General features: G+C 47.1%; 7 protein-coding genes across 7 annotated transcripts; 5 read left to right on the plus strand and 2 right to left on the minus strand.

Moving 5' to 3' along the window:
* Positions 1-7,331: 7,331 nt before the first annotated feature.
* BBBOND_0305070 (RecF/RecN/SMC N terminal domain containing protein, putative) lies at positions 7,332-11,312 on the plus strand (the record flags this gene model as incomplete). The annotated part of the gene is made up of 10 exons (XM_012913336.1): positions 7,332-7,419; positions 7,458-9,472; positions 9,510-9,613; positions 9,651-10,187; positions 10,230-10,414; positions 10,450-10,523; positions 10,562-10,669; positions 10,704-10,767; positions 10,809-11,242; positions 11,277-11,312. The coding sequence occupies 10 exons, from the start codon at positions 7,332-7,334 to the stop codon at positions 11,310-11,312; spliced, it is 3,645 nt and encodes a 1,214-aa protein (XP_012768790.1).
* A 163-nt stretch (positions 11,313-11,475) lies between these two features.
* BBBOND_0305080 (hypothetical protein, conserved) lies at positions 11,476-12,751 on the plus strand (the record flags this gene model as incomplete). The annotated part of the gene is made up of 3 exons (XM_012913337.1): positions 11,476-11,830; positions 11,872-12,017; positions 12,056-12,751. 3 exons carry the CDS (start codon positions 11,476-11,478, stop codon positions 12,749-12,751), a joined length of 1,197 nt encoding a protein of 398 aa, XP_012768791.1.
* Positions 12,752-13,764: 1,013 nt separating this feature from the next.
* Positions 13,765-14,781, plus strand: BBBOND_0305090 (casein kinase I, putative; the record flags this gene model as incomplete). Its single annotated transcript, XM_012913338.1, has 1 exon — positions 13,765-14,781. One exon carries the CDS (start codon positions 13,765-13,767, stop codon positions 14,779-14,781), a length of 1,017 nt encoding a protein of 338 aa, XP_012768792.1.
* A 192-nt stretch (positions 14,782-14,973) lies between these two features.
* On the plus strand, positions 14,974-15,240 carry BBBOND_0305100 (hypothetical protein; the record flags this gene model as incomplete). The annotated part of the gene is made up of 1 exon (XM_012913339.1): positions 14,974-15,240. One exon carries the CDS (start codon positions 14,974-14,976, stop codon positions 15,238-15,240), a length of 267 nt encoding a protein of 88 aa, XP_012768793.1.
* A 675-nt stretch (positions 15,241-15,915) lies between these two features.
* Positions 15,916-16,859, minus strand: BBBOND_0305110 (hypothetical protein; the record flags this gene model as incomplete). The annotated part of the gene is made up of 2 exons (XM_012913340.1): positions 15,916-16,577; positions 16,763-16,859. 2 exons carry the CDS (start codon positions 16,857-16,859, stop codon positions 15,916-15,918), a joined length of 759 nt encoding a protein of 252 aa, XP_012768794.1.
* A 1,407-nt stretch (positions 16,860-18,266) lies between these two features.
* On the plus strand, positions 18,267-18,515 carry BBBOND_0305120 (hypothetical protein; the record flags this gene model as incomplete). Its single annotated transcript, XM_012913341.1, has 1 exon — positions 18,267-18,515. One exon carries the CDS (start codon positions 18,267-18,269, stop codon positions 18,513-18,515), a length of 249 nt encoding a protein of 82 aa, XP_012768795.1.
* Positions 18,516-19,739: 1,224 nt separating this feature from the next.
* On the minus strand, positions 19,740-24,791 carry BBBOND_0305130 (hypothetical protein; the record flags this gene model as incomplete). The annotated part of the gene is made up of 1 exon (XM_012913342.1): positions 19,740-24,791. One exon carries the CDS (start codon positions 24,789-24,791, stop codon positions 19,740-19,742), a length of 5,052 nt encoding a protein of 1,683 aa, XP_012768796.1.
* Positions 24,792-25,243: the final 452 nt, after the last annotated feature.

Below are 25,243 nucleotides of genomic sequence, written 5' to 3' on the forward strand. Positions count from 1 at the left end.
CCTTAGATACTCCATTAACACTCCACAACTCAGTATCTTTCAAAGCTTTGAGACCACGGATCTTAGCATGTTCCCAAGAACCGCCTGTAGCATCCACGGCATGCTGTAACGCTTTCTTCAACTTATCCATATATCCCTCTACGTTCATTTCGATTGCTGTTGTTAGCGCGGAAATCTTACCACCCAAATTCCATACCTCTTCACCGTCACCCTTATTAAAACCATCCAAAGACTTAGGTACTAATTTTTCAACTTGCTGTTGTGTCTCTTTAAGCTTCTTTACCGCGCAGTCTCCTGTTCCATTTTCATCCTGACCCTTAATTTGTTTGATTACACGATCATATTCACCCTTCAACTGCTTGAATTGCTGATGCAGCTCCGCAGCTTTGGTTTTGATTTCTTCGACCGCCATACCGATTTCGCGGGGCTTTTCTTCAGCTGGTTCGATTTCGTTTATAATTTCATCGACCTGATTTTCAATCACTTTGATAAAATTAGTCGCCACCCCAATCCACCTTGCCAAGTCACTCTTAACATCGTCCAACATAGTTCTAAGTTGCTCCAATGGAGCCTTAATATTCTTTTCAAACGTTCCTTGCAAATTTTCTCTAAGAGTAATTATATTTTGAAGTATCTCACCATTCAGAATCTTTTGCAGCTCTTCGAGCTGGCCATTAACCGTCCCATTCAAATCCGCTAAATCCCTGTTCTCACAATTTTTTCTAAAACCTTCAACTACACACCTTATCAATTTCATCGGCATCTCCAACTTCTTCTTAAGCTCTGAGTCCAACTTCTCTTTGGCTTCTTCGACCTCACTCAATTTCTCAACATACTCTCCGGCTCGCTGAGTCCACTCGCTAAATTGCGTTTTGAGAGGCTTCCCTTTTTGATTATCCCAATTTATTTTAGTATCTGCAAATAAATCATTCAACTCACTTAATGCTTTAGTTACCTTTCTCGTTCTCCTCTTCAAACCAATATCGTACCACATGAGGCCACGATGAACGCTCCCGATGGCCTGAGAAAATCCCGAAACTCCAAGCCCATTACCAATGGTACCTTTTAAAGCCTCGATACTACTGGTGATATTGTTATTGTAATGCTTTAACAACGGTTCACTGCCCTCTATACATTTAAACAAAAACACCATCACGGCATCACAGAGCCTGTCCAGGTCGGAGTACACAATACCCTTGCCGTCGTAGCCTTTGGAGTCTTTGTTGAAGCCGAGGAATTTTTCGAGGCCATCACATAAATGCGTTAAAACATTCTCACTATTCTTTTTTTCAAGTTCAGTAGCAAATGTCTGAAGCTTACCAACAATTTCTCTCCGCTGCTTAATCTCAGCCAAACCCTTATCCCTCTCCTCCTGAGGGAGGTGATGGGTATTAGCACAGCCATTTTTAGAGGTTTCGGCTTTTTTGATTTTAGCGTTTAGGTCATCTTTTTTAGATTTATCAGCGTTTTCAGGTTCTTTCAATTTCTTATTGGCTTCATCAATTTTAGTCTGCTGCTCCTGACAAAAGGGCTTGACAGGGGGACTACCAGAGGAGGGCTGATCAGAAGGGTTTCCACGGCAAATGAGCTTGGATTCGCGTTCATCAAGGGACTTAGTAGCCTTCCCAATTGCCTCCTCAATCAACTTTTTCAAAGCTTCAGACAACTTGGTAAGACCATCCTCACCACTCCCATGCCTTACCTGGATGAGCCAGTCGATTGCCTCCCGGAGATTCTCCGGGCAGTCAGTAAGCTTCTTAGGCACCATTGTTTAGAAGCTGAAGTTGACAGTATTATTCGTTTTGCGGAACTACATATGCAATTCAAGGCTGCAGACCTCCACTCCACTGCAAAAATGCGATGCGCACTGAACGGCTGACAACCTCCTCTTTCAGTGCTCCAAACTACATTACTCAAGGGCGTCCTCGATTAAGGGCGTATTTGAAAATCATGACGAATTTGGCATCCACCTCGCTCACCTAATCCCAACCACCAGCACCCAGACAGCTCGAAATTCTGGCCCACTTCGGCGGCGTCCTGAAGCCTCCAAACTGCACTCCAATGTTCCACCGCCGGAAGAAACAGGTATAGTTGATGCAAGCTGCTAGTTAATATTCGCATCAAATTCTACACTGCCTCTGCGCACTTACTGGTCCACCCCACTGCCACTGCACGGTTTTAACATAATGCTAATACGATATTCCCAAATGTGACTCGAGCGACTGGGTGGCTACTACACGAATATGAGCATGCCGTAATCGAGAAGCGGAAAGGGCAATGGCATTTTACCTCCGCAGCGTTTACAGGGAACGGAATCCTCGATGCATGATGTCTGCAAATATGACGTCCATATGGAAGATTACCGATGTAAATGTGAAGCACAGTTAGGATATATCTGGCTGAAAGGCGATGGTATGAGTGAATAGCAGTAAGGGCAAGTGGAGGACTATAGTAATGATGGAAAGTGCCATGCCAAACTCAGGAGTCTCATGAGGGTTGAGAGCATACTCTACAAGAACACTACAACGTATATAGTATAAATCACGCCTTCACTACCGTGGATAACGGGACTGTCAACGAAGGCAACCCGGTGGAGACGGGGCATACAAGAAGAGGAGATGCAGGGACGTGGTCGAGGCTATGAAGCGGACATCTTTCATCTAGCAGACACGTTATATCGTTATAAGTTATGTGACGAGGTACATGAAACCAAGATGATTATAACTCTGTTGATGACCATCTGGCCCAAACTGGATGGATGCCCGCATGGATGGCACCAGTGACGTCCGGCAATGGACCGACGTGGATCCCGCAACCGATTTCAGCGTGAGGCGGCAGCCCCGCCAAAGCCACAAACCGACCCTAGGCACCCAGCCACATAGCACACTATAAAATGAGGGGACACAACTGTAAGGAGCATTCTGCTGGGTGATACCAAGGTCTAATATGACGCAATGACAACTGCCACGAGTAATCAAAAGGCCTCGATAGACAACTGTGCAAAGAGATGTAGTTTGAAAATGCAGTGTTGTTATGATAAAGACTTATGATTGCCTCCACGCCATGGCGTGGAGGCTACTCATTGGCGACTTTGTCATTACAGATACATCATTGAGTTCTATGTTATCCTCATTGCCGTTACAACGTGTCCTATACATGCATGGTTTATGTTGAGGTAGTTTGTAAGCAGGAGTAACTCGATATTTTATCATGCTCACCTCAGCAAAAGGTGAATGTCTGGTTGCGTGTTTGATTGTAGAGATTGTATATGGCCAGTTCGCCGAGAGTAGCTAAGTGTTGCAGATGAATTTTCATCGATCTGCAAGATGAACCAACAACTAACTTGTAGGGGAAGATGATTACGACATAGCAGGCTGCAGGTAGCGATGTTGACGTTATGATTGCTAGATTCATAATATGCTCCATCCTTAATTACCATGCCAGACTTCCGAACCTCTACAATAAGCTTACAAATTGATTTAAAAATTACGAAGAGGAGTATTGCGTGTTCTGATTTTTGCCTCCAAGGATCGCTCGTAATCTAACCTTCACCCTGTGTATGCTGCAGTTTTCACTTCAAATTTCAATATATAAGGAACCACCATAGTTATGTTTTGATCATCTAGCTTCAACAGTTACATTCTGAGTGCATTGAACATTTTATTATCGTTCAGCATTTAGCCCGTCCGCTGCACCTACATTCAAGCATACGTGTTTCAATTATTTTACCCAGCGCCTGACATCACAATAATCATGTGATGCTAACGTAATGGACATATTTAAACACCGGAGAGCGTCCAATTTTAATATAGGCACTTTTAACAACAGATCGTAGGATCGGAACCTAGTTTGCGCTACGTGTTGCATTTCAGTTTAATTACACAATTACCCTGATTGCAATCCAATTATGTAGAAACATACAACATAGACTCTGTATTGGTTTCAGTAGCTAACACTACATACTTGTGACGAATCCGATACTTAACTGGATTGTTCTCGACGACAAAGGAATAGATTCCAGGTTTATACGAACGCAGTTTGTACTTATAGGTATATGGAAACGTAGCATGGGTATGCACAAAAAAATATACAGTTTAAATCGTTAAGGAAGCACCAAAGCATCCATCCCTGTTCGTCGCTGGTGAAAGGCCATAATAATTGTCAAACAATCGCCTTTCAAATAAACAATAGCGCCAGCGGCACAAATAGCAGCTATTGATAATAATAAATGTCATTGCTTACTTATGTCCTTTGACCGACACTAGGCGTCTGTGGCACACTAATAATAATTCTGTAACACCTTATATGCGCCACACATTATCTCACACACTTAATAATAAGACTTTCTATTTTATTCCAGCTATTTAACACGTTGTTACACTTATAATCTGTTTTTTTTATGGTGGAAGGTTCTTCATAACCTCCCCCCGGAGTGTGTAACTTTGAATGCAAACAACCCACCGAATCACACGCCTCTGATGATATAACAAATTTGTTTTTTGATTTCCTAATGAAGTTGAAAGTCGTTATGCTTGTTTGAGCAAGTCGGATGCCAGTTACGCTGCTGTGCGTAGTCGGCTTCTCAGCACCGTTTCACGTTGGCATCTGGGCCGAGATTCCATGTCTAGTACTTATCATAATTCTCATCACAACCGTTTCTGTCTACTCGCTGTATAGTCGACCTCAGAGAGCCCAAAAGTGGAGTTACGGAAGTTTTGCAGGCACCTTCCATATCCACAGACAATATCCGCCGGGATTCCTCATCCATGGTACCTATGAAGGGATACGTTCAGATGATTGTACCACAATAAGAGCATCATCGACCTTATGCACTGGCAAAAAGAAGTGGGAGTGTAACGATGGCCGTTTTTGTCGCTCTAACAACTCACCGGAAGATATAGATTTATTGTCTGGTGGTTCCGGCGACTTACCTGAAAGCACTAAAACGCACAAAGATGGCAATAATTCGAAAGCAAAAGGACAGCGTCACTTTCTAAGTGCAACAGAGGTATGTTGAGACACTCCACTTTGATATGTGTCAGCTTGGCATTGTCAAGGTTACCAAGTGCCATTTAGTATCGGACGCAGCTGCATCATTTCATGAGATTTACGGAGCGAATTGGTGTTACAACGATTACACTTGTGATGCTGTGAGCCATCTATTTACCGCCCTAGAGGCATCCGGTTGTGATACGCTGCTAAAAGCGTAAGTTGATGGGACTGTGTTATATTTCCCCCCAGGTACCGCAACCAATGGCCCAATGCGGACTCAGTGGCACTATGCAGAGCGTATCAAGGATTATTTTTGTCCATGTATCGATTGGGAGGAAAAGAACGCATGTTGGATATCTTTTTGAGCCTGCTTGACCATCCGCTTTTGCTCCGTGCCAACATGTTCCATTTGTGCAGTACATCGGCGTACCAGACGTTTGTGAATGGATGGATCTTGTCGTTGTTGTTCTTTAACATCTACCGTCTATACGGATCTCGATTTTTCTATCAGGTTCCAGTATTCACCTCTTTCAAAACGGCGTGCAATTTGCCAACTCCAGCGCCAACAGACAAACAAATCAAGAAGGATCTATTTGTGGATTTTAAATGCTTTCGGAATAATAAGTTACGCCGGTCCGATGTTGGCAGCTTTCACACTGGTGTTATGGAAGCCTGCCTCCATGCCCGGGAGTTTCGTATGGCCACATCCGTGTATTTCAGCAATCTGTTTTGCGGTGATGCATTGGACGATGATACATATCAGTCTGGTGTACCAAACTTTAGGGTGCGAGGTACGGATAACACGTCATTTGATTCGTCACAGGCTGGTCGCAGATTCTCAGACCTTGTAAGCTGCGTGGTATCGAAGACGTCCCGGATTGAGAGTTCACTCAAACTGGAATCACCATCGCCTAAGACGGTAGATGAAGATTTGAAAGCCGTATCTGCGTTGAACGAGTCTAATTTAAACCAGGCAGGCGAGCTGTGGGCCAGGACGCTGATGCTGAAGCATGCGCTTCACAACATTTTCCTGTCTCTTGACGTTGCAGTTCCGAGCTATGAAACGGAAGAATCAGGTGAAAATAACACTCTTTCTGTCGATGTAAGGCGCATCCTTTCCCCATATGCCGATGTTGGCTACCTGGAACCCTTGCTTACTCGATACCACCAGGCTCTTGCAAATAAGAACTTGTTTAAGCCACCGAAGCAAGATGCCACTCTATCTGTCGACGAATTTATGTGCTACATACATGGAAACGATGACGCATCTTCGTCTTCTTCTGAATCTCAGCGCATGTTACGTTTCGTGCACAGGCCGTTGAGCGATACATTTTTAAAAAACTCGCCTTCCACCGGAGAAGACGGTCGGATAACGCTGAATTCTACAATCCGTGGTTTGGTAAAATCTGGAGTGCGACTGGGAGAAATAGGTGCCAGCGGTGTCTACTCAATCATGCGACAGCTGCTATCATTCGGTATCAGTGGTTCGGCGACCATACGTTTGTTATCGGCCGTTTTCCCCGACATCCGATTCCAAACGTGGAGCCATTACCACGCCTTTGTTTGTGCTTTCGAGTGCGATATCGAACGGCGTGATTTGAGTTCTCTAGATCGGCTAATGGATCTGATGCTGCGTTGGAACTGCAGACCTGAGCCTGCGATATATGCCCGGTTCTTCGAACTATGCTCTTCACGAGACGCAAACGATCTAATTATAAAGCACGGCCGCGCTTTTATGGAGCTACCATCAGTTGCGGATGGTATTGAAGATCGCCTTTTGGGCTTGGCTCCCTACAGCCGGGTATCGTTCGAAATGTACTTCCATTTACTCCTCGCATACAGTCGTTTGGGTATGTTTACGATCTATCTGTCGCTTTAATCATGTTACACAGGCCGTAACAAAGAGGGTCTACTGGTTTTCAAGCGTCTGCTGCTGGAATTGAATGGACTATATCGCACGATTCCACCTCGAATCTGGCAGGTAGTGCGGACGATCGCAGGGAATTGCAATATGTCTCCCGAGTTTGTTGCATTGGTTGATCAGTGTGAGTCGTTGTATACGGCCTGCAACCCGACGCGAACGCTGGAATCTCAAACACCAGGAGCCGCGCGGCCTGTGTTATCTCGCGAGCTGGAGAGGCTCATAGACAATCATGTTAATGCTAGTTAGTGTGTAAGATAGTTATTAGTCGAATATTTAACCTGTTGCTCATTTTTCTCCATCTGTCAGTGGGATTCCTCGGTGATTCCACGCCCACACATTTGAGGAATGCGGCGCGTTTCGGCAAGGGTCACGTTGTGAGACCGACCACAGGGTAACTTCTGCTCTCGGCATATCGATGCACATCAAGGAGGTAGGAATCCGGGGTTTCCGGACCTACCGGGATCCTTGTGTCTTCCGCTTCTGTCCAGGCTACAACGTGATCGGTTCGTTTCTATTCTATTGATCGTTTACACACACGCAGTTGGTCTAAATGGTTCTGGGAAGAGTAATGTGTTGCTTGCCGTGAGCTTTGCGCTCGCTGAGACGCTCGAGCACGCCAACCGTAGCTGCTATCTGTACCGCGGTGCCGAGTCATCGGAGGACGACGACTTTACTGCTCACGTCGAAGTTGTATTCGACGTGTCACGCGATGTTAATATACAATCGGTAATCGACAATAAGGACGAACTGCGTCTGAAACGCATTTTTTCACGGTCGAAGGATCTCTACCTGGTGAACGGACGTCAAATGTCACGGAAGGATTACCGACAGCTGATTGAGAGCGTGAAACTGATCCACTTCAGCAAACAAAGCGCATCATATCGGAACGATTTACATTTTATCGTAAAGCAGGGCGCAATAGGGAAGATTTGCAGCCTCAGCTCGGAGGAACGTTTGGCGGCGTTTCGCGATGTTATAGGCCACCGATCGTTCGACTCAAAGATAGAAGAGTCTATGAAACTGCTCAAGGATTACGATGTCACTTTCAGCTCTGTTGACGCGCAACTATCGCAAATCCAGCGCAAGCTGGACACCCTCGACATTCAGCGTGGCGCAAGCGAGGAGTGGTCTAAGCTCGATGCTGAGCGACGCGTGCTCCAGGCATCTCTAGTGCTGCTTAAACTATCGCAGTTGCGAGAAAATGCGTCTGCCCAAGAAACTGCGGAGTCGGAACTGTCCGCCAAAATTAACGAATTACAAGGGCGCGTCGACCTGCTTGAGATGGATGTCAGGGAATCGCGTGGAGCACTGTCGATCATTGAATCCGCGGAAGAAGCAGGAACTGCTAATGCCGAACTTTCGTCGCTGGAGTCGTCCCTGGCAGATGTGGAAGCGGAGTCCGCTGAGCTTCGCAAGGAGCTGGGTCTGCTCACCCACACCAAGGGTCAGCTTGAACGGGAGTTGGACACCCTGAACACCTCCTTGGAGTCGTCAGTTGCTGAGTTGGCGGGTGTTGAGAACGATCATGTGAAGGCGTCTCGTCGTATCCAGGACCTTGAGACACAGCTGAGCGATGTGATGCATCGTCAACACTCCTCCGACGAGAAGGTGAAAGAGCTGATAGAGCGCTTGGAACAGCGCAAATCAGAGGCACGCGAATCTATAAAAGAGTTCGAGTCGCAAAAGGCCACTCTTTCGTCTTCCTTAACGCGCTGCATGAACGACCAGGAGCTCCTGCACTCCGAGATTGCCAAGCTCAAGGACCTGTGCGCCGACAAGGCAGCACGCATGGAAGAATGTACAGCGTCTCTTGAGACATCTCTTGAAACCAAGCGTATAAAGCAGAACGAGTTGTCTGCGAGCGCTGCGAAGCAGTCGAACTTGCGTGTTCAGTACAGCGACGCTGATAAGAATTTCAGCAAGGTTGCATTGTCACAAAAGACGACACTGGGTTTGGTGAAGGACTGGTTAGACAGTGATGACTCAGCGCCTCATCGGGATAGTTATGTGGGCGTGCTCATTGATCTGGTTACGGTGTCTGATGCGTTCAAGCTTGCTGTGGAGCAAACGCTTGGCCCAAAGTTGTTTACTGTGGTGGTTCGCACTATGAAGTGCGCTAAATCGCTCATCAGCCACATAGAAAAGAGCGAAAGCCGCTACAGCAACATCCGTATCGTACCGCTTGACATATTTCCGAAGTCGATCGACATTAACGACATGCATCTGCCGAACTCTGTTGATCGGGCAGAGGCGATGCCGCTGATGGATTGCCTTACGTTTGACGACCACCTTAAGCCATTGATTCGATCTTTGCTAGGTGACTTTTGCTTGGTTGAGAACGCCGATGTGGCATCGCGCATATCGGGCAACCGTGTTAACTGCGTGACCCCAGATGGACAGGTGTTCTACCACCGCGGATCGGTATCTGGAGGCTATGTGGACATGAAGGAGTCCATATTGCGTTTGTATGACATAATGAAGCAGGCGGGCGCCGATTTGGCTGCAGAGGATGAGCACGTCGCTCGTCTACAGAGCGATCTGGAGTCCCTTGGCGAGGTATACGCTGTTATATCTGTTTCTAACCGTTATGCAGGAGCAAACGAAGCTAGCCCAGCAACGCAACGTATTCAAATCGGAGCGTGCATCGCTTCAGGAAAACCTGCGCCAGCTACAGATATCGTTGCAACATCTCACTAGGTGGGTCGTACCTTAGCCGAGTTACACAGCATCTCAGCCTCGAGGACTCAATTCGCCATAAACTTTCTGATAACTCGACAGAACGCCTTTTGTACCAGATAAAATCTTGGGACGAGCAAATCGAGGTTTACAAGCGTGCTGCGACGCCCTCACCTGCCGCTTTGGCTGAGCTTGCGTCACGCCAGTCAAGTCTTGAATCTGAACTGGTTGCATTGCGCCGGCAGAAATGCACGCTTGAGTCTCGCGCTCATGAGTTGCGCGATAATGTTTCGGTCCTGCAGGATAAGCGCAATGCACTGGCGAAACGCGTGATCACCACCCTGCAGCTTCTGGAGGATTACTCGGGCCACCTCCGCGACCTTGAGCAACGATCCGCATCTTTGACCCAGTCACGCGACTCCATAGGGTCAGAAATTCTGAAGGCGTCAGAGGAGCGCGAAAAATCCCAGCGCCAGCTTGATGAGCTGTGTTCGCGCATCCACAAGCTGGAGACGGAACTTGCCTCCCAGAAGGCCGCTTTGGCTGAAGCAACTGCTCAACTCCGAGATACATCACAAACACTGTCAAGTATCAAGTAAGTCCTCTGAGTCGAGTTTTTTGTAACATTGTTTTACAGAATCTCAATTAAAGAGTCGGAGGACGAGCTGTCACGTCTGGATCAGGCTGTCTTAGAAGAGGCCAAGCAAACCCCGGTTTACAACAAGGACGACCTCATGTCTCGGCTTGCCGAAATAAACAAACGCTGCTCGAAGTTCGATCTGTCAGTCCGTGGATGCTCACAGGACAGTGCCGCACTGCGCGGTAGGTTCATCCATCGTCATGGTGACGACCTGCAGCGGAATTCAAGGAACTGCGCCAGCGCCAGGAGCGAATATCACGTTCCAATGCGGCGATTCTGAAGTCTATCAGGGTGGGTCGAATAAGCCTTGTCTACGCATGTCCACTCAGGCTTTGAAGAGCCAGAAGGACAGTAACCTCGTCCAGATGCTTAGCCAGCTGAACGACAAACTGTCGCAGACTTTTGAGGAGCTCGTGCCCGGAGGCCGTATTCGTGCGGTATGTGGAATTTCAGCGTTGACACTAGACTCAGGTCCTGCTCCGCAGAGAACTCGCTACCAGCGAGCCTTTGGCCCACGTTGCCGTGTGTCTGCCCGGTATGTTTGTATGCCTTTCGTGGTAATACAAATTTGTACAGAGTGCTTTGTTGAGTCTCCAGATGAGGAGAAATTCACGGGTTTGGACCTGAAGGTGTCCTTCAGTGCCGGCTCGGATGGTATGCAGCAGTTGTACCAGCTCTCCGGCGGCCAGAAGACCCTGGTTTCACTTGCATTTATACTCGCCGCACAGCGCCTGCAAGCGGCCCCCTTTTACCTGCTTGACGAGATCGACGCCGCACTGGACGAGGGATACCGCGTCAACGTTTCGCGCCTATTGGAGCGCCAGTGCCGAGAGGGGTCGCAGTGCATTCTGACCACGTTCCGGTACGTTGCCCGCATCGATTTATTATTGTGTGTACACAGCCCCGAACTACTACACCCGGGAGAAGTTTTTTACGAGGTTTGCAACGAAGGCGGCGTCAGCGTGGCCCATCGTGTGGGTCTGGATGACGCCATGTCCGTGATAAGCCGGGTGAGTTCCCAGCACTAGGTTTCACAATATTCAGTGTACTCTTGCCATTACCAATGGCCCTGTTGAATAATTTTGCGAATGTCTGCCTCCTTCACCACGATTGTTTTGGGCGAAATGGCCGTTGCGACTCTACACATTTACGGGGTGCACATCACTAGCGCACTACGGTCCTTCGCCGTGGCAAGCGTTTAACTGTTTACTTTTTAATGTAGTTTTTGCTTTGATGAGCCGCGATGAGCTCCGCTACGCGCTCTCCCGCAGTGCCGAGCAACGGCGACACATCAGAACAAGGCGACGACACGTCGTCCGCAACGGACTCCCAGAGTGCCCCGGCGGCGCCGAGCGAGCCCATATATTACCTATATGGCGATGATGAACGTTGGTGGGAGGAGGAAGAGACTAAGGGCGGGGAGATCCCAGCCGCGGAGGCATGGGAGCATCCACCGCGTCACCAGTGCCTCCTGGAGACTATCCACAAGCTGAACGACACACACATCCGCTCCCCGTTCCTGTACACGCGCTACCCGCACGAATATAAGAGCGAGGCGTACGCACTTTATCACCAGCCAGGGGCGCAGAGCAAGAAGAGTAGGTGTATTAACGACGGCAGCAGAAACACTGTACCGCAGGTGAACACCCCAAAGAGCAGTCGAGTCCCAAACAATCGGATGATCCCCAGCGCCGCCGTGTGAACATCGAGCTGACCCCCGTCAAGCGCCCGGAAGCATGCACGAAACCCCGCAAGAGCCTACGCGAACGATTGGAGGATGGCGAGGTAAGTTACGCTTAGCGCAGTTCGATGACACTTTGCAGGTTGTGTTCTATGAGGATTACGTGGAGCGTGAAATCGCGCGTGACTACTGCCGCCTGTTCGGGCGCCCGTTTTCCGTGCCTCGGCACGACTGGGGTGGCGGCGACTTCTTTTTCGGGGAACACGTGCCAACGGTAACCAGTGTTCCAAAAGAGGTTCCTAGGCAGGATGAGGACGATAAGCTGTCGGAAAAATCTGCCGAATCTGTGGAAGATCCTGTGAAGCACCGTCAGGTGGACGCGCTGATTCTGTCAGACACCAGTCTGGACCCGGCGCAGCGTCAGGAAATGCTGGACGGCAAGATTGCCAATCTATACAGTGCGTTGCCGTCAGGCGCCACGAGACAGCGCCACCCGAAGGATCGGCTGGTCAGCTACCACCACCTGCGTACGTATGCATACATGATCGACTCAGTGACTAAGTGCCCGCTGATTCACGTGGAACTTCAGTCGGCGCTGCAGCAGGGGTGGTCGCCTGAGCGCGAAACGGCCAAGTTACAGCCTCGGACCCGCACCCTACAACCGCCCAAGGACCCCTACACCGTAACTCCGGAGCAGCTCGCGCGCGCCAACGAGATTCTGGCAGGCCGGCGCAAGATAAAGGCGGATTCATCCAAGGACGTGAAGGTGATGGTGTCACGTCGCCAGGCGGCGCAGAAGGAAACCGTTCAGGTGGGCGGGGGTCGTTACGAAGTGTAACCGCAACGCCGCATGTACGCTATCTGAGGTGCCATTTGTGGTTATAGGGGGCTAATTACGCGCCTGGAGTGTTAACGACTCCAAAAAGTGTCAAGTGAAGTCATAGCTGGTCGGGAAGTGTGGGCACACCTCCCATACACCTCGCACGTATATCGCCAAAACATGCCGCCAGCAGCCGAGCCTAGACCTCAAAATGAGGCATGTGTACTATGTATTTGCTGTTGAACCGCAAATTCAACGGTAGTATCCGAATCTGTTGCTGATCCTGAGGATCAGCTTCCACGGCGCGCGATGTAGCTTCCTTCCGCGCATCTACCATCACACTAACGCGGTACCTGCCGTTCATCGGCCATAAAATCTCATTTAGCCGGTTGTGGGAGCTCCTTCTATTAGCGTTGGCCGGGCTTAATGTGTTAGCCGCGGAGCCTTGCATGGTAAGCGCACACCGTCGAGTTAACGGTTCGTCTGGCGCCCGCGCTGCGTTTTACGCGTCGTATTTAAGCCCATCTGCTGCGCCTGTAGTGATCGTAAGGGCGTCTCGCGCGCTGGCGTCAATTAGCGTACTGGGACAGCGCATTCAAGCGGTGTGTCAGGTTTCCGGCTTTTATGACCGTTAAGTCGCCTGGTGGATTAAAAGTTAGGAGTTAGGCCCGCACGGAGTTTTTCGCCCGTATTTGATGTGCAGCAATCGGCGACATCGCCATATAGGGGATGCTGTGTGAACACATCTTGGGCGCCTTCGTCAGTCCATTCATCGAAATTGTAAAACATCGTAGGCTAGATTACCTGCAGTAATGTTGGCCTAATTGAGGAGTAACAGCGTGCAGCCTGGCCGTGGTTTTGTGCTGATTTGCACAGCCATTCGTCGGTTAGTTTGCGCGTTTTGTTGTCGTGCGCGACGACTTCGCGGTGGACATCTGGATTACTCTGAGGGCCTGGCATTTATCGGAGTTGGCGTCAGGTCACGCGCGTGTTGATGGCTTGGCGGTTTCCTGCGGCACTTGCTGGTCAGAATGATCACTAGGTCGTTGGAGATTCGCGTGGGCGGTAAGTACCGGCTTGGTCGTAAAATTGGCAGCGGTTCCTTCGGCGACATATTTATCGGAACGCACATCACGACTGGCGAGGATGTTGCGATAAAGCTGGAGTCCCACCGCAGCCGCCACCCGCAGCTGCTGTACGAGTCCAAACTCTACAAGCTGCTGGCTGGCGGCGTGGGTATTCCCACGATCCACTGGTACGGGATTGAGGGCGAGTACAACATACTGATCATGGATTTGTTGGGACCGTCTCTGGAAGACCTGTTTACCATATGCAACCGTAAGCTTAGTCTGAAGACGGTCCTCATGCTTGCGGACCAGATGCTGAACCGCATCGAATATTGTCACTCGAAGAACTTCATTCACCGCGACATAAAGCCCGACAATTTCCTCATCGGGCGCGGTAAGAAGATCTCGATCGTTTACATTATCGACTTCGGGCTCGCGAAGAAGTACCGCGACCCCAAGACTGCGCAACACATTTGTTATCGCGAGGGTAAAAACCTGACCGGTACCGCGCGTTATGCAAGCATAAACACCCACCTGGGCATAGAACAGAGTCGCCGTGACGACATGGAGGCGCTGGGCTACGTGTTACTGTACTTTATGCGAGGCTCCTTGCCGTGGCAAGGTCTGAAGGCTACTAGCAAGAAGGACAAGTACGACAAGATCAGCGAGAAAAAGATTGCGATCCCCGTTGACCTTTTGTGCAAGCAGCTGCCGTTTGAGTTCGTGACTTTCATCAACTACGCGCGCTCTTTACGGTTCGAGGACCGTCCGGACTACTCGTATCTGCGTCGTATACTGAAGGACCTGTTCTTCCGTCAGGGGTACCAGTACGACTTCATTTTCGACTGGACTTTCCTGCACACAGCGCAGCTGATGCACACGATGATGAACGAGGACATCGAGCGCTTCGAGCGGCTGACCAAGGATCGCGAGCGCGAGGCCGAGGAACCCAATACCAGGCCCGTGCTGAAGAACAAGTAGGTGGTTACCGCCTCTCAACATTCCGTCGGTAATTACCTATGCGACACGTATAGTATAGGTTGTTTGGGTACATATGCCATTGTTAGGCGGAGTGCCACCTCGTTTGTTCCCACCAAGATGCGGAATATGGAGGGATGCACAACGCTCTTCGTTGCGTCGGTATCACGGTAATGTACGCATTCGTGTGTTAAGATGGTGTTCGATGGGCCTGTTTCGTTCGGCTACTGCACGCTGCTGCACCTGGGCGTTGATATAACGGATGGTGAGGAAGCAGGCTCCGGATCCAAACAGCACCTCTCGTTTCCCCACGAAACTATAGATGATGCAGAGCATATTAGGGATAATGAGAACAATAGCCAGCACTGTCTTATTAGCTGTGTTATGCGCATATGTTCCCAACTAATAATCATAATATGTTTCAATGAACCCCCTGTGTTCACATTGTGTCAGTGGTTATGATAGCGTGATGTGCTACAAGTTTGATATGCTGCGTGTTAACGAGATGTCGCACGTATAGCATTCATTGTATGAGTGTCATTGCGTGGGTTGGTCAGTGAGTTGGTGACATTGCCATCTGCTATCTAGAAATGCGTGTGTGACGTGTTACGAAGGTGCACATTAAATAGGCAGAAGCATTTGCACATCAATGCTATTATTGAAGCACAAACATGAGTGTATCTGGTGCAGTAAACTCATAGTTTGGTGATTAGGAAAACAGTGGACAAGGGATCACTCTCACCGGCTGCTACTCAAGATGCTATAAAGAGTTAATTGTGAGATGGGCATTCACAACATCCGAATGATGAACCACGATTTTCACACAAGCTGACGTAACAGCATATAGGTGTTTGACGTATCATAAACACGAATAATGGCCAAAATCATGCGTAATCAGGTATAATGCTATAGCGAGCTGCAAACACGTACATAATTAGGTACCTTGTTATGTCATGTATTCACATTGAATGAGAAGTCTATAGAAGAATGCTATCTGCAGTAGGTACAAATATAAGATATCACTGAGGTGAAGGCGTAGAGTCATTGTCATGCAAGAACTAAATAATACTGCATAGCAATCCATCCCATGGTAACAAACAACATCGTTAATGTGATAACTATTAACAAAATATAGGGTTACCGAAGCAGGTCCTCGTCGAAGTAGTCGACGTCTTTGTAAAGTGAAAGCATATTCCGGCCTTTCGTGAGTAAGGCCTTGACGTCGATGTGGTAGGAAGCCTTGGTGCGGATAAGGTCTGATCGTATACGCAGCACGTCCAGGCGGTATAGCATCGTGTTGGCGATGACCAGCAATGCGGCCGACCACAATGCCACGATGGTGTAGATGAATGGCTCCCGGACTCTGTAGAGGAAATCGTCCATGGCGGTCATGAGTGATGCGATAGGCTTGCCGTTGACAGTTTCCTGCAGCATGGTGATGACCTGTTTACATGTGAGTGGTGACTGCGATTGACCCTCCGGCGGCGTGAACCCGTGTAAGTAGAGGAGGGGCAGCGCAGTGGAACACTGGTGGAGGGAATAGCACTTGCTGCTGTCATGATGTTTTTGCAAATCGTAGTGCAATTTTTGAAGTGACTCCCACAGTCTGTCAGGTAGGTACACCGTCCAGCTGAGGTAGGTGTGGGCAAAGGTATGAGAGTAGAGGGCGTAGGGCCGGTAGGTGATGGGCGAGCAATGCGGAGGGCAGTTGTCAGGGTCACTGCCGCAGCCAACCAGTGTGGACAGGGTACGGGGATGTGCATAGTCGTGGCTGGAGTTGTGTTTGGATATGAGAGACTCTGCACCCCGGATGCCAAGGACAATGTCGAGGTTGGAGGCACTAAGATGATCCCAGTCGGGGTGTGGAGTGCGGAGGGGATCGCCCAGCGATTATACTATGCATGATAATAAAACAGTAAAAGACTCATTTTGTGCTCTCAAAACTCATTAGACAGGACGATTATCTTGTAAGCATCCCACCTACGTGAGGGGGAGGAAGGCAATGAGCCCATGAATACGGTAATGCCGAATATTGGCTGGCATAAGAGACTGGAGCAAGGCTGGAAGACGGGATACCCCATGAGGTGTCTGAGCAGAATACCGTACAGCCCTTCTGACCCAGCATTGCGACCCTGCCAAGCCGTCTCCCCTAGGAGCTAGGGAGCATCTAAGGGTCCGCCACCGAAAATATCGCCAGATATCACAACAGTACGCTTTACACCACATAAACAACATGCTTAGAAGGTCAAACATAGACTGATCAATTCACTCCATATTCATGTCTACATTATCTGTTCGATGTTGTAAATTCAGTCATGGGATAAGGCATCAAATTAGTTGCCGTCGAAGCAATATAATGTTTCGATGGCCATGCTTCAATATCTTCGAATGCGTTGCCCTTTACCCACCTAACCACGTGGTAATAGCCCTGTGCCATCCATACAACGGCTTTGCAATCCAGCTGACTACTTCAATCTCTCAGTCGGCGGATCTGATTGCTAGTCGACTAAAGATTACACGCTTCATCATTATGTCAGCATTATACTGCCGATTCTGTCAACGCCTATCGTCTGAGCCCAAACGAGGTCGGGGACATTGTAGACATGAGGCGTATCTCGGATATTTCGCTTACTCCCGACATTGATTGCAGTTATCACATCTTTATCGCATTGAGAAGTTTCAACATTACCATATGAGCATTCTATTGATGTACCTCACCCGCATGCCACCAAGCGTTAAGCCGTGTGGATGAGGCCGATGGCAGGTGGCACCTCGAAACCCGCACTTCAACATCATCCGTGTTGCACAACAAATGTGTTATGGAGCAGCTGAAATCGTACGTTGTTAATGTACTATGGTCAAGTAACTCCATGGCGCTATGCATCCCAACGGTGGTCTGGTGTGGTCAACCACTGCCACCGTTGTTGTCAAGGGTAGTGGAGCCACTGAGGTGGAATGGAAGTTGCCGTCAAACAACAATCTTTGTGTATTATGGACATAGTCGATCCTTCAAATCGTGAACAATTATGCTGATGGGTGTACCCCATGTTACTGATTCAAGTAGTTCCAAAATTTGAGCTAAGTCAAGGATAGACGTGGATACACAAAGCACTGGTAATTATATTATTCCCACATACACGAATCAAAAGCTCTGATGGCAACGCAAGGAATACACCTCGCAATCAACAACCGGAGACAGGACGTTTTTTTACTCAGCTTTAACGTCAAGTGTTTGCACAAATTAGTATCAGGATAATCAACCTGTTCGATTGAGAAACAATGTTTTGTGTCTGAGCTACACGATACTTCGAGTAGTAGTTACGGATATGAATTGTGGATAAGGTGGATGTTGAGTTTTAGGGGCTCCAGAAATAATTAGAGAAACTTAAAAATAGTGAGAAATCAATGGCAAACTAGGATTATCGGCATGACAGAATGGTCGAGGAGACTTTGATGGCAATAACAGGCACTCGTAACTACATTACCTAATGGTTGGTGGACCGCGTGAGATAGGTTGTGGCGGCATCACGCTGATAGGTATCAGTAAATTGGCGATGAAGATCACACGTGCAGATGCGATTAGAATTACAGGTACGATATCTTGGAAAGGCTGCCGACGTGTGATGCAGCGAGTGGTGATTGCGAGGCAATACGGTGGCTTGAGGGACTATACGAATGCGATCGGATGTGGAGGGGAGAAATCAGTGACAATTACGTTCACTAAACCTAAGCCATGAGAGCAAAAGTAGATACAGCTAATATATTATTAACTAATGTAACATGTCTACGTGTAAAATGTGAGCCTATGAGAGTCCACTGTAGGGGCTCCGTCGAGGTGTTGGGAGGATGTTGGACAGCTTTTGATAAGTTATGTTTAGCAGACCGAAATGGTAACATGAAACAACTATGACTAAGATAACGAATATGGGAATAAAAATCCACGCCTTTTTTTTCATACAACATAGACAAGTACACTTCAATACTGCTTTGCATCTTGGACATTTAGATGTATCGCATATTTTTTGTTCCTTTGTGAGCGTTGCGCAATTCGATCGACATTTCTGGCAAGTCGAACACTTCGAACAACACCAAGGACAGCACTGACAACTGGATCCGGAGCAGGATCCGCTGCCACTACTGCTACACGGGCACTCTAGATTATCACCCATATTCCCCTTCCTTTACATCTACCTGCAATAGCGTCAAACACATGCCTTAGTCTCGGACTCCCCCTATTCTTTCCCATCAACCTGCACAAGCGTGAACCACGCACCTGAGCAGGAACACTGGCTGTCTCCCATCTGGGCCCCAACGAACCATACAACCGTCATCCACCGCACCGCCAGTCACATCACATCTATGCAGATATCAGGACAGAAATACAGCTACGTTAACGCATGTGGCTGGTGTCCTGCCCGTGGCATGCATGTCAACCGGTGCCAGCTGGGCAGCTGACTCCATCCATCACAGACCAAACAACATAGCCAGCGCTTAATACTACTGTTACATCTATGCCTTAATGAGTGCCTAACTGAGCCACATCACTTGATTAATGTGCTTCTCATTTACACTGCTACCACCAGTTACACTTAACCACGCCATACACGGGCCATCACGTCGGGTAAACACAGCTACATACATCGCCTCGCACCGCACATAATGGCTAACGTGCCAAACAAACACGTTATATACGGCTCACTTTCACTTATCAGACCACGTTTCAGCAGCCTACATTAGTGGCTCATAACCCAGAATCACTGCCCACTAGAACCGTGGGAGGGCGTTGGCACGTTTCACAGGTAGCTCACAACTCGACATCCCAAACCACGAACCTATCACGGCATAAACTACATCGACTGTCAAATTGCTGGCCATCTATTAGGTAATATATTTGGGTGAGTATTTGGTTAGGCGGCGGGTTGCTAGGTAGTGAGTTAGGTGGGTGGTGGTGAGGTGGTCTATCAAGGCTGCAGGTAGGTGAGCTTGGCAAGTTTGCCAAGACGTGCAGCGGCGAGTAGTGATTGGGCAGCTATGCGATGTGATGATGGTGAGTGCAAGTGAGATTTGATGTGGAGCAGGTCGAGGCGGATGACCATGATGTGGAGGAGGTACAACAAAGAGAGGAGCCAGAGGGAAAGGAGGGTGTAGAAGAAATATTTTCTGATGGTCCACAAGAAGGTGTCAACGGCAGTGAGGAAATTGTTTAACAACTCGGAATTTAATATGCGATCTAGAGCCTTGCAGAAAATATAGCACCGCTTTTTGCTTTTGTAACTGGCGTCTGCATATGTGAGGCCATACCGATAGAATACGGGCAGGACTCCACGACAATGGACCATGGAAGTGCAGCCACATTCCTCTGTACCATGCTTACCAGATAGGCATTTGCCTTCATGGTGACAGCCTTGGCAACCGGATTCGAAACAGGAAATATTGCAGTATGCATTTTTCAGCTGCTCAAGGAATGTGACAATACTAGGACATATGTAAGTCAACCAGGAAAGATACTTGTTGGCGTGTTTAGCGGAGAGGTCAGAGTACGCCGGACCGTTTAGCATCTGAATGAGGTACCCACAGCCATTTTTATTACAACCAATAAGATATTCGATGTCGGGCGATTTTTCATAGTCATGTTTGTTGTGCGATTTGGAACGATACAATTCCCGGCAGGAATCAAGCAGCTTTCTGGCATCATTATAGTCACATGCCACCGTTCCGACGATTTTATCGCAAACAGATTTTTGGACACTTTTATCACCACTCGGAAATCCTGTCTCCGGCATAGTTTTCCACGATTGAGTGAGATGGGAGAAAAAGCAGAATATGTCTGGTAATGACTGAGGTGGACGGCTGATAAGGCATGATAGGTTGGAATAAACAGTAGTGAACACGCCATTGTCGCCGCATAGTTTGTCAAGCACATCGCACAAGTCCTTTCCCACTCGTGTAGTTCCAGAGAAGCTCCTGAAACCAAGAGGGGTTAAACATGGCATACTGGGTGGGGTCTTTGTACAAGTCGCACATGTGAGTTTTTGGTTTTCGGATACGATACTGTGCGGCAACATGCCCCTCAGACCATCTGTGAAGTATAACTGCAGTGGCGAACTGATCGAGCAATCTGCAGTCCCAGATGCCAATTTATCATTATATTGACTGCAATGCCAATCGGAAGCCTGCACACCTGTTCCAAATCTGCACTCACCCCAACCGTAGGACGATTTATCGATACTACAGTGAACGTGTAAGAATCGCAGCGCATGAAACAATCGTCGAAGAATATCTAACAACATATCGAAGCATTGTGAAGGTTTTTCCATATAGTGCAAATTAAGCGAGTTGTTCATATATTCACAGCCGTAGTACGTGGCAGCATCACCAAATCCGGCAATTCGTGTAAGCAAATTATATGAATAATCGCATACAGTGGTTAGATCATATGCCATGAGGCCGTGCATTTTTGATACCATATGGCGCTCCTTTTCAACGTCATAATAGCTTTTGCAATTCTCTTCGAGTTTCCTAAATATAGGATTATATGGGAGACCTGCTAACCATCCTAGCATCTCGTAGATGGAAGATGGATACCTAGTCGACGTTGCAATATTGTGGTGAGAGACTCTGCAATATGCTTGTAGATTCCGGAACAGCACAGACAGCGGAGCCTCCATCTCTAGTGCAGCGCCCATGTAAACATCAAAACGTTTTCTTGTTTCCTCAGGGTTTGAAAACCCTCCATTATTGTTAAATCCTTTGCCCAATTTGACTGCAACATCCCAACCAGTCTTATTTTTATAAAGACGGTCGACATTAAACCCTTGGAGCTGCAAATACTTTGCCAAGTCGTATCTGTTTTCGTCCGTTGTTGCACTACCGTCAATTGCAAAGGCTTTGTAACTTCTGGCGCATTTATAAAACATCTCATGTAGTCCGTTGAAAAGCATATGAATTGAAGTTAAGCAAACTTTGGCACAATTTCCTTTGTCAGTATTATCGTTACGGTTCCAGTTGATTGCGCGCCCAGAATACGAATTCACGTATGCCTTTTCCAATTCTTTGCACAATTTTAACAACCCAACTCGTAAAATATCCAAAACTGGATATGCCGGAACGTCGAATTCGTGAGGATTTAAATCGCTGAGTAAATTCTGAAATTCAGCAAGATTTGTCGAAAAGTCGGCATTGTAATGAGTAAGGGTATCCAACAGTCTGGAAAACTTGTCAAAAATACTCTTAACTTTGGAACGATACATTATCATGCAATCATGTGTGAATACTTTCTTCACATCCCCTCCAGCATAAATCAGTATAACATCTATAAAATCTCTTGCTATTTTGGACAGATCAAGCAATGTTATGTGGTCACCTTTTTCTAGTTCTGTTTTCATCTTGCTAAGAAAGTTCTCTGCGCTTCGGCGGCCGGATGCATCTAGATCGCCACTCATCCATTTCATCATACCTTTGATTCCAGTTACAGAATCCTTTTCAATTATCACATTAATCCTTTTCAAACGTTCACTAATTAAACCCTTAAGCTTATTGAGCGCAAACTCCTTGGATTCCGCAAATTTAGATAACGCTTCTTTTTTAATATTCTTTTTGGCATTCAAAGATGATCTAAAGTATATATCGTGGAATTCTTGAATGTATTCTTTTGCTTTCGTGTGGACATCGTCAATTCCAAAGTTTACCTGCCGAATCATAGCGTCCAATTTATGTAACGAATGGTCCAAGGTGCTTATGGCGATTTTTACCTCCGTATTGAGCGCTTCATAATATTTTCTAATATCTTTAATAAACTTATCAACACTTAATCTCGCCCGTTTAACAGCTTCGGGTAGCTCTTCAAGCTTACCGATTTTTTCAAAGAGCTCTTCGACCGAAATGTTAGCACGTTCTTTTATCACATTGTAAGTGTTTAATGCTCCACCTACTTCAGTGTTAAAAGTTGAATGCTCATTCACAATGCCATCAGCGAAAATGTTTTTAAGGTCTGTAGTAATCTTTTTTATTTTAGAATGAAGGGAGGTGGAATCGCCAGCACTTGTTACCCACTTTATATAATTTACCATGAGATTCTGCACAACAATGTTATCATTATTCGCATTGTACAAGTTAAATACAATTTTTTTTACTATGCCAGTTATCTCAGCGCCGATGGCACCGAAGAAGGTTTTTTGGTTCTCGTCTACAATCTCTATAAACTCCTGTACAAATGTTTTGAATTTAGGTAATTCACCGGAAATATCTAATTTATATAGCGCATTTTGAAGTCGAGTATTATTATCCTCAGCCCACTTATGCAACTTTGGAGCTTTAGCATCGCCTTTACCACCTCCTATGCCAATTCGAAATTCTTGAGGGAAATCAGAGTGACTATAACTCACTTTTACAGCATTCTTCAACCCCGCATCCACCGTCTGAAAATACTCCTGAATAGGCCCATCAATCTTATTTTTAAGCAGAACCAAGTCATCTTTCACCTTATTATCCAACTGCACAAGTGCCACGGTAATATCGCTTACAGCTGTTGAAATTGTTCTGCCAATGTCGGACGCGCACTTGTTGAGTTCTACGTTTAGTTGACGAAGGTTTTGCTGAACGGTAGTGACTAGCTGTCGAAGCTGAGATTTGTTCTTGGAAGGCATTGAAGATTTATCATTAACTTCCTTTAACAACCCCTCTATTGCATCGAATTTTACCCTAAACATGTCTCGTTCATTATTGTTGTATACTGCTGTCAAATATGCATCGGCAACCAACTTCGCTTCCAATAGAGTGTGCTTGGCAGCCTCAATGGATATCCGTAACTGCCGCGGATATTCTTTCTCTACTTTATCTTTAAGCTGCGTAATATTATCATTTAGCTTATATCTTAGACCACCATGATTCGTCTCACTCAAACCCTTCTCGAAGGTATCATCCAGCGTTCTAAATTCATTGTCCACCCTAGAACAGTAATCTATGAGCCCATAAACGTCCCTACTAAAGGAATCTTGATATGATTCTACGAATCGTTTAATTAACTCTATATGCGGTAATAACAGCTCGCTCAATTTCCCGTCTAAAGTTTTTAGTTTGTTAAATGATTGTTCGGCAATCCCGGGCAGTAGGTCAACTCCGTAAATCCAATCACTGTACACACCTTCAAAGTATTCCTTGCCTTTAATATCCTGAAGCTCTTTTAGTAGCTTGGGAATGTTTTGCCCTTCAGTAATGAGATCATTTATATGTCTCGTAACTTCATAGTTAGACGACTTCACTGCACCCAACCACCCCTGAATACCACTCTTAACATGGTCAATAACAACATTCAAACCTCTTTCGCCTTTACTTAGTTGAGCATCTAAATCAATTACAGAATCATGTAATTTCTCCTTATAAGGCGAAAGATTCTTATTATCATGGACACCTTTAAGCACCCCGTGCAAAAACGCGATCATCCCGTCACATAGCCTATCCAGGTCCGAATACACTATCCCATTGCCATTGTAGCCTTTGGAAGAAGGGTCGAAGCCGAGGAAGGTTTCAAGGCCAGTGCACAACTGTTCTAAAATAGGGCTGGGATCACTTGTAAATCCACTAAGATTTTTTCTAAGCCCTTCAAGATTCTCCATTCTGGACTGAACATCCTCTAAAGCCTTATCTGTGGAGGTATCAACACGATGATTTGTTACACAGCCATCTTTTAATGTTTTAACGTAATTCAAAAGTATTTCTAATTTATCTTCCTCAACAATTCCGGCCTTATCAACCTCTGCCTTCAGAGCTTTGATGGACTGAATTTTCTCCCTGCAACACTCGTACCGTTGCCCAGCTGGATCAAGAATAGTGCATAGATTATCACAAAAGCTGGTGTAAGTCCTCTCTATAGCCTCTGCTATCAATTTTTTCAAAGCTTTGGCCAACTGCTCAAGACCATTACCATCTCCACCATGCCTCACTTGGATCAACCAGTCGATGGCCTCCCGAAGATTCTCAGGGCAGTCAGTAAGCTTCTTAAATCGTGGAGCCATTGTTACGAAACGATCGATGATGGTGTATTTACTTTTTAAAGGCAACATGCATTTCGAGGTTGCAGATCACCTACCCCTCTGCAAAAATGCGCTACGCACTGTACGTCTAACAAACTCCTCTCTCAGTGCTCCCAACTACATTACTCAAGCATCTACCCGACTGAGGGCGTCTTTGATATTCACGACAAAACTAGCATCCACCTCGCTCACCTAATCCCAACCACCAGCGCCCAGACAGCTCGAAATTATAATCCACTTAGGAGGTGGCGTCACTCCCCCAAATACAGCCCTATGTTCAACTTCCTTAAGAAACAGCTAGAGGGGATGCAAGCTGCGTGCTAATATTCGGATCAAATTCGATGCCGCTTCTCCTCAACTACTGGTCCACCCCACTGCCACTGCACGGTTTTAACGTAATACTAATACGGTATTCACACAATGCGACTCTAGTA

This window comes from Babesia bigemina, assembly GCF_000981445.1.
Source record: "Babesia bigemina genome assembly Bbig001, chromosome : III".
In the NCBI taxonomy this organism is placed as follows: Eukaryota; Apicomplexa; class Aconoidasida; order Piroplasmida; family Babesiidae; genus Babesia; species Babesia bigemina.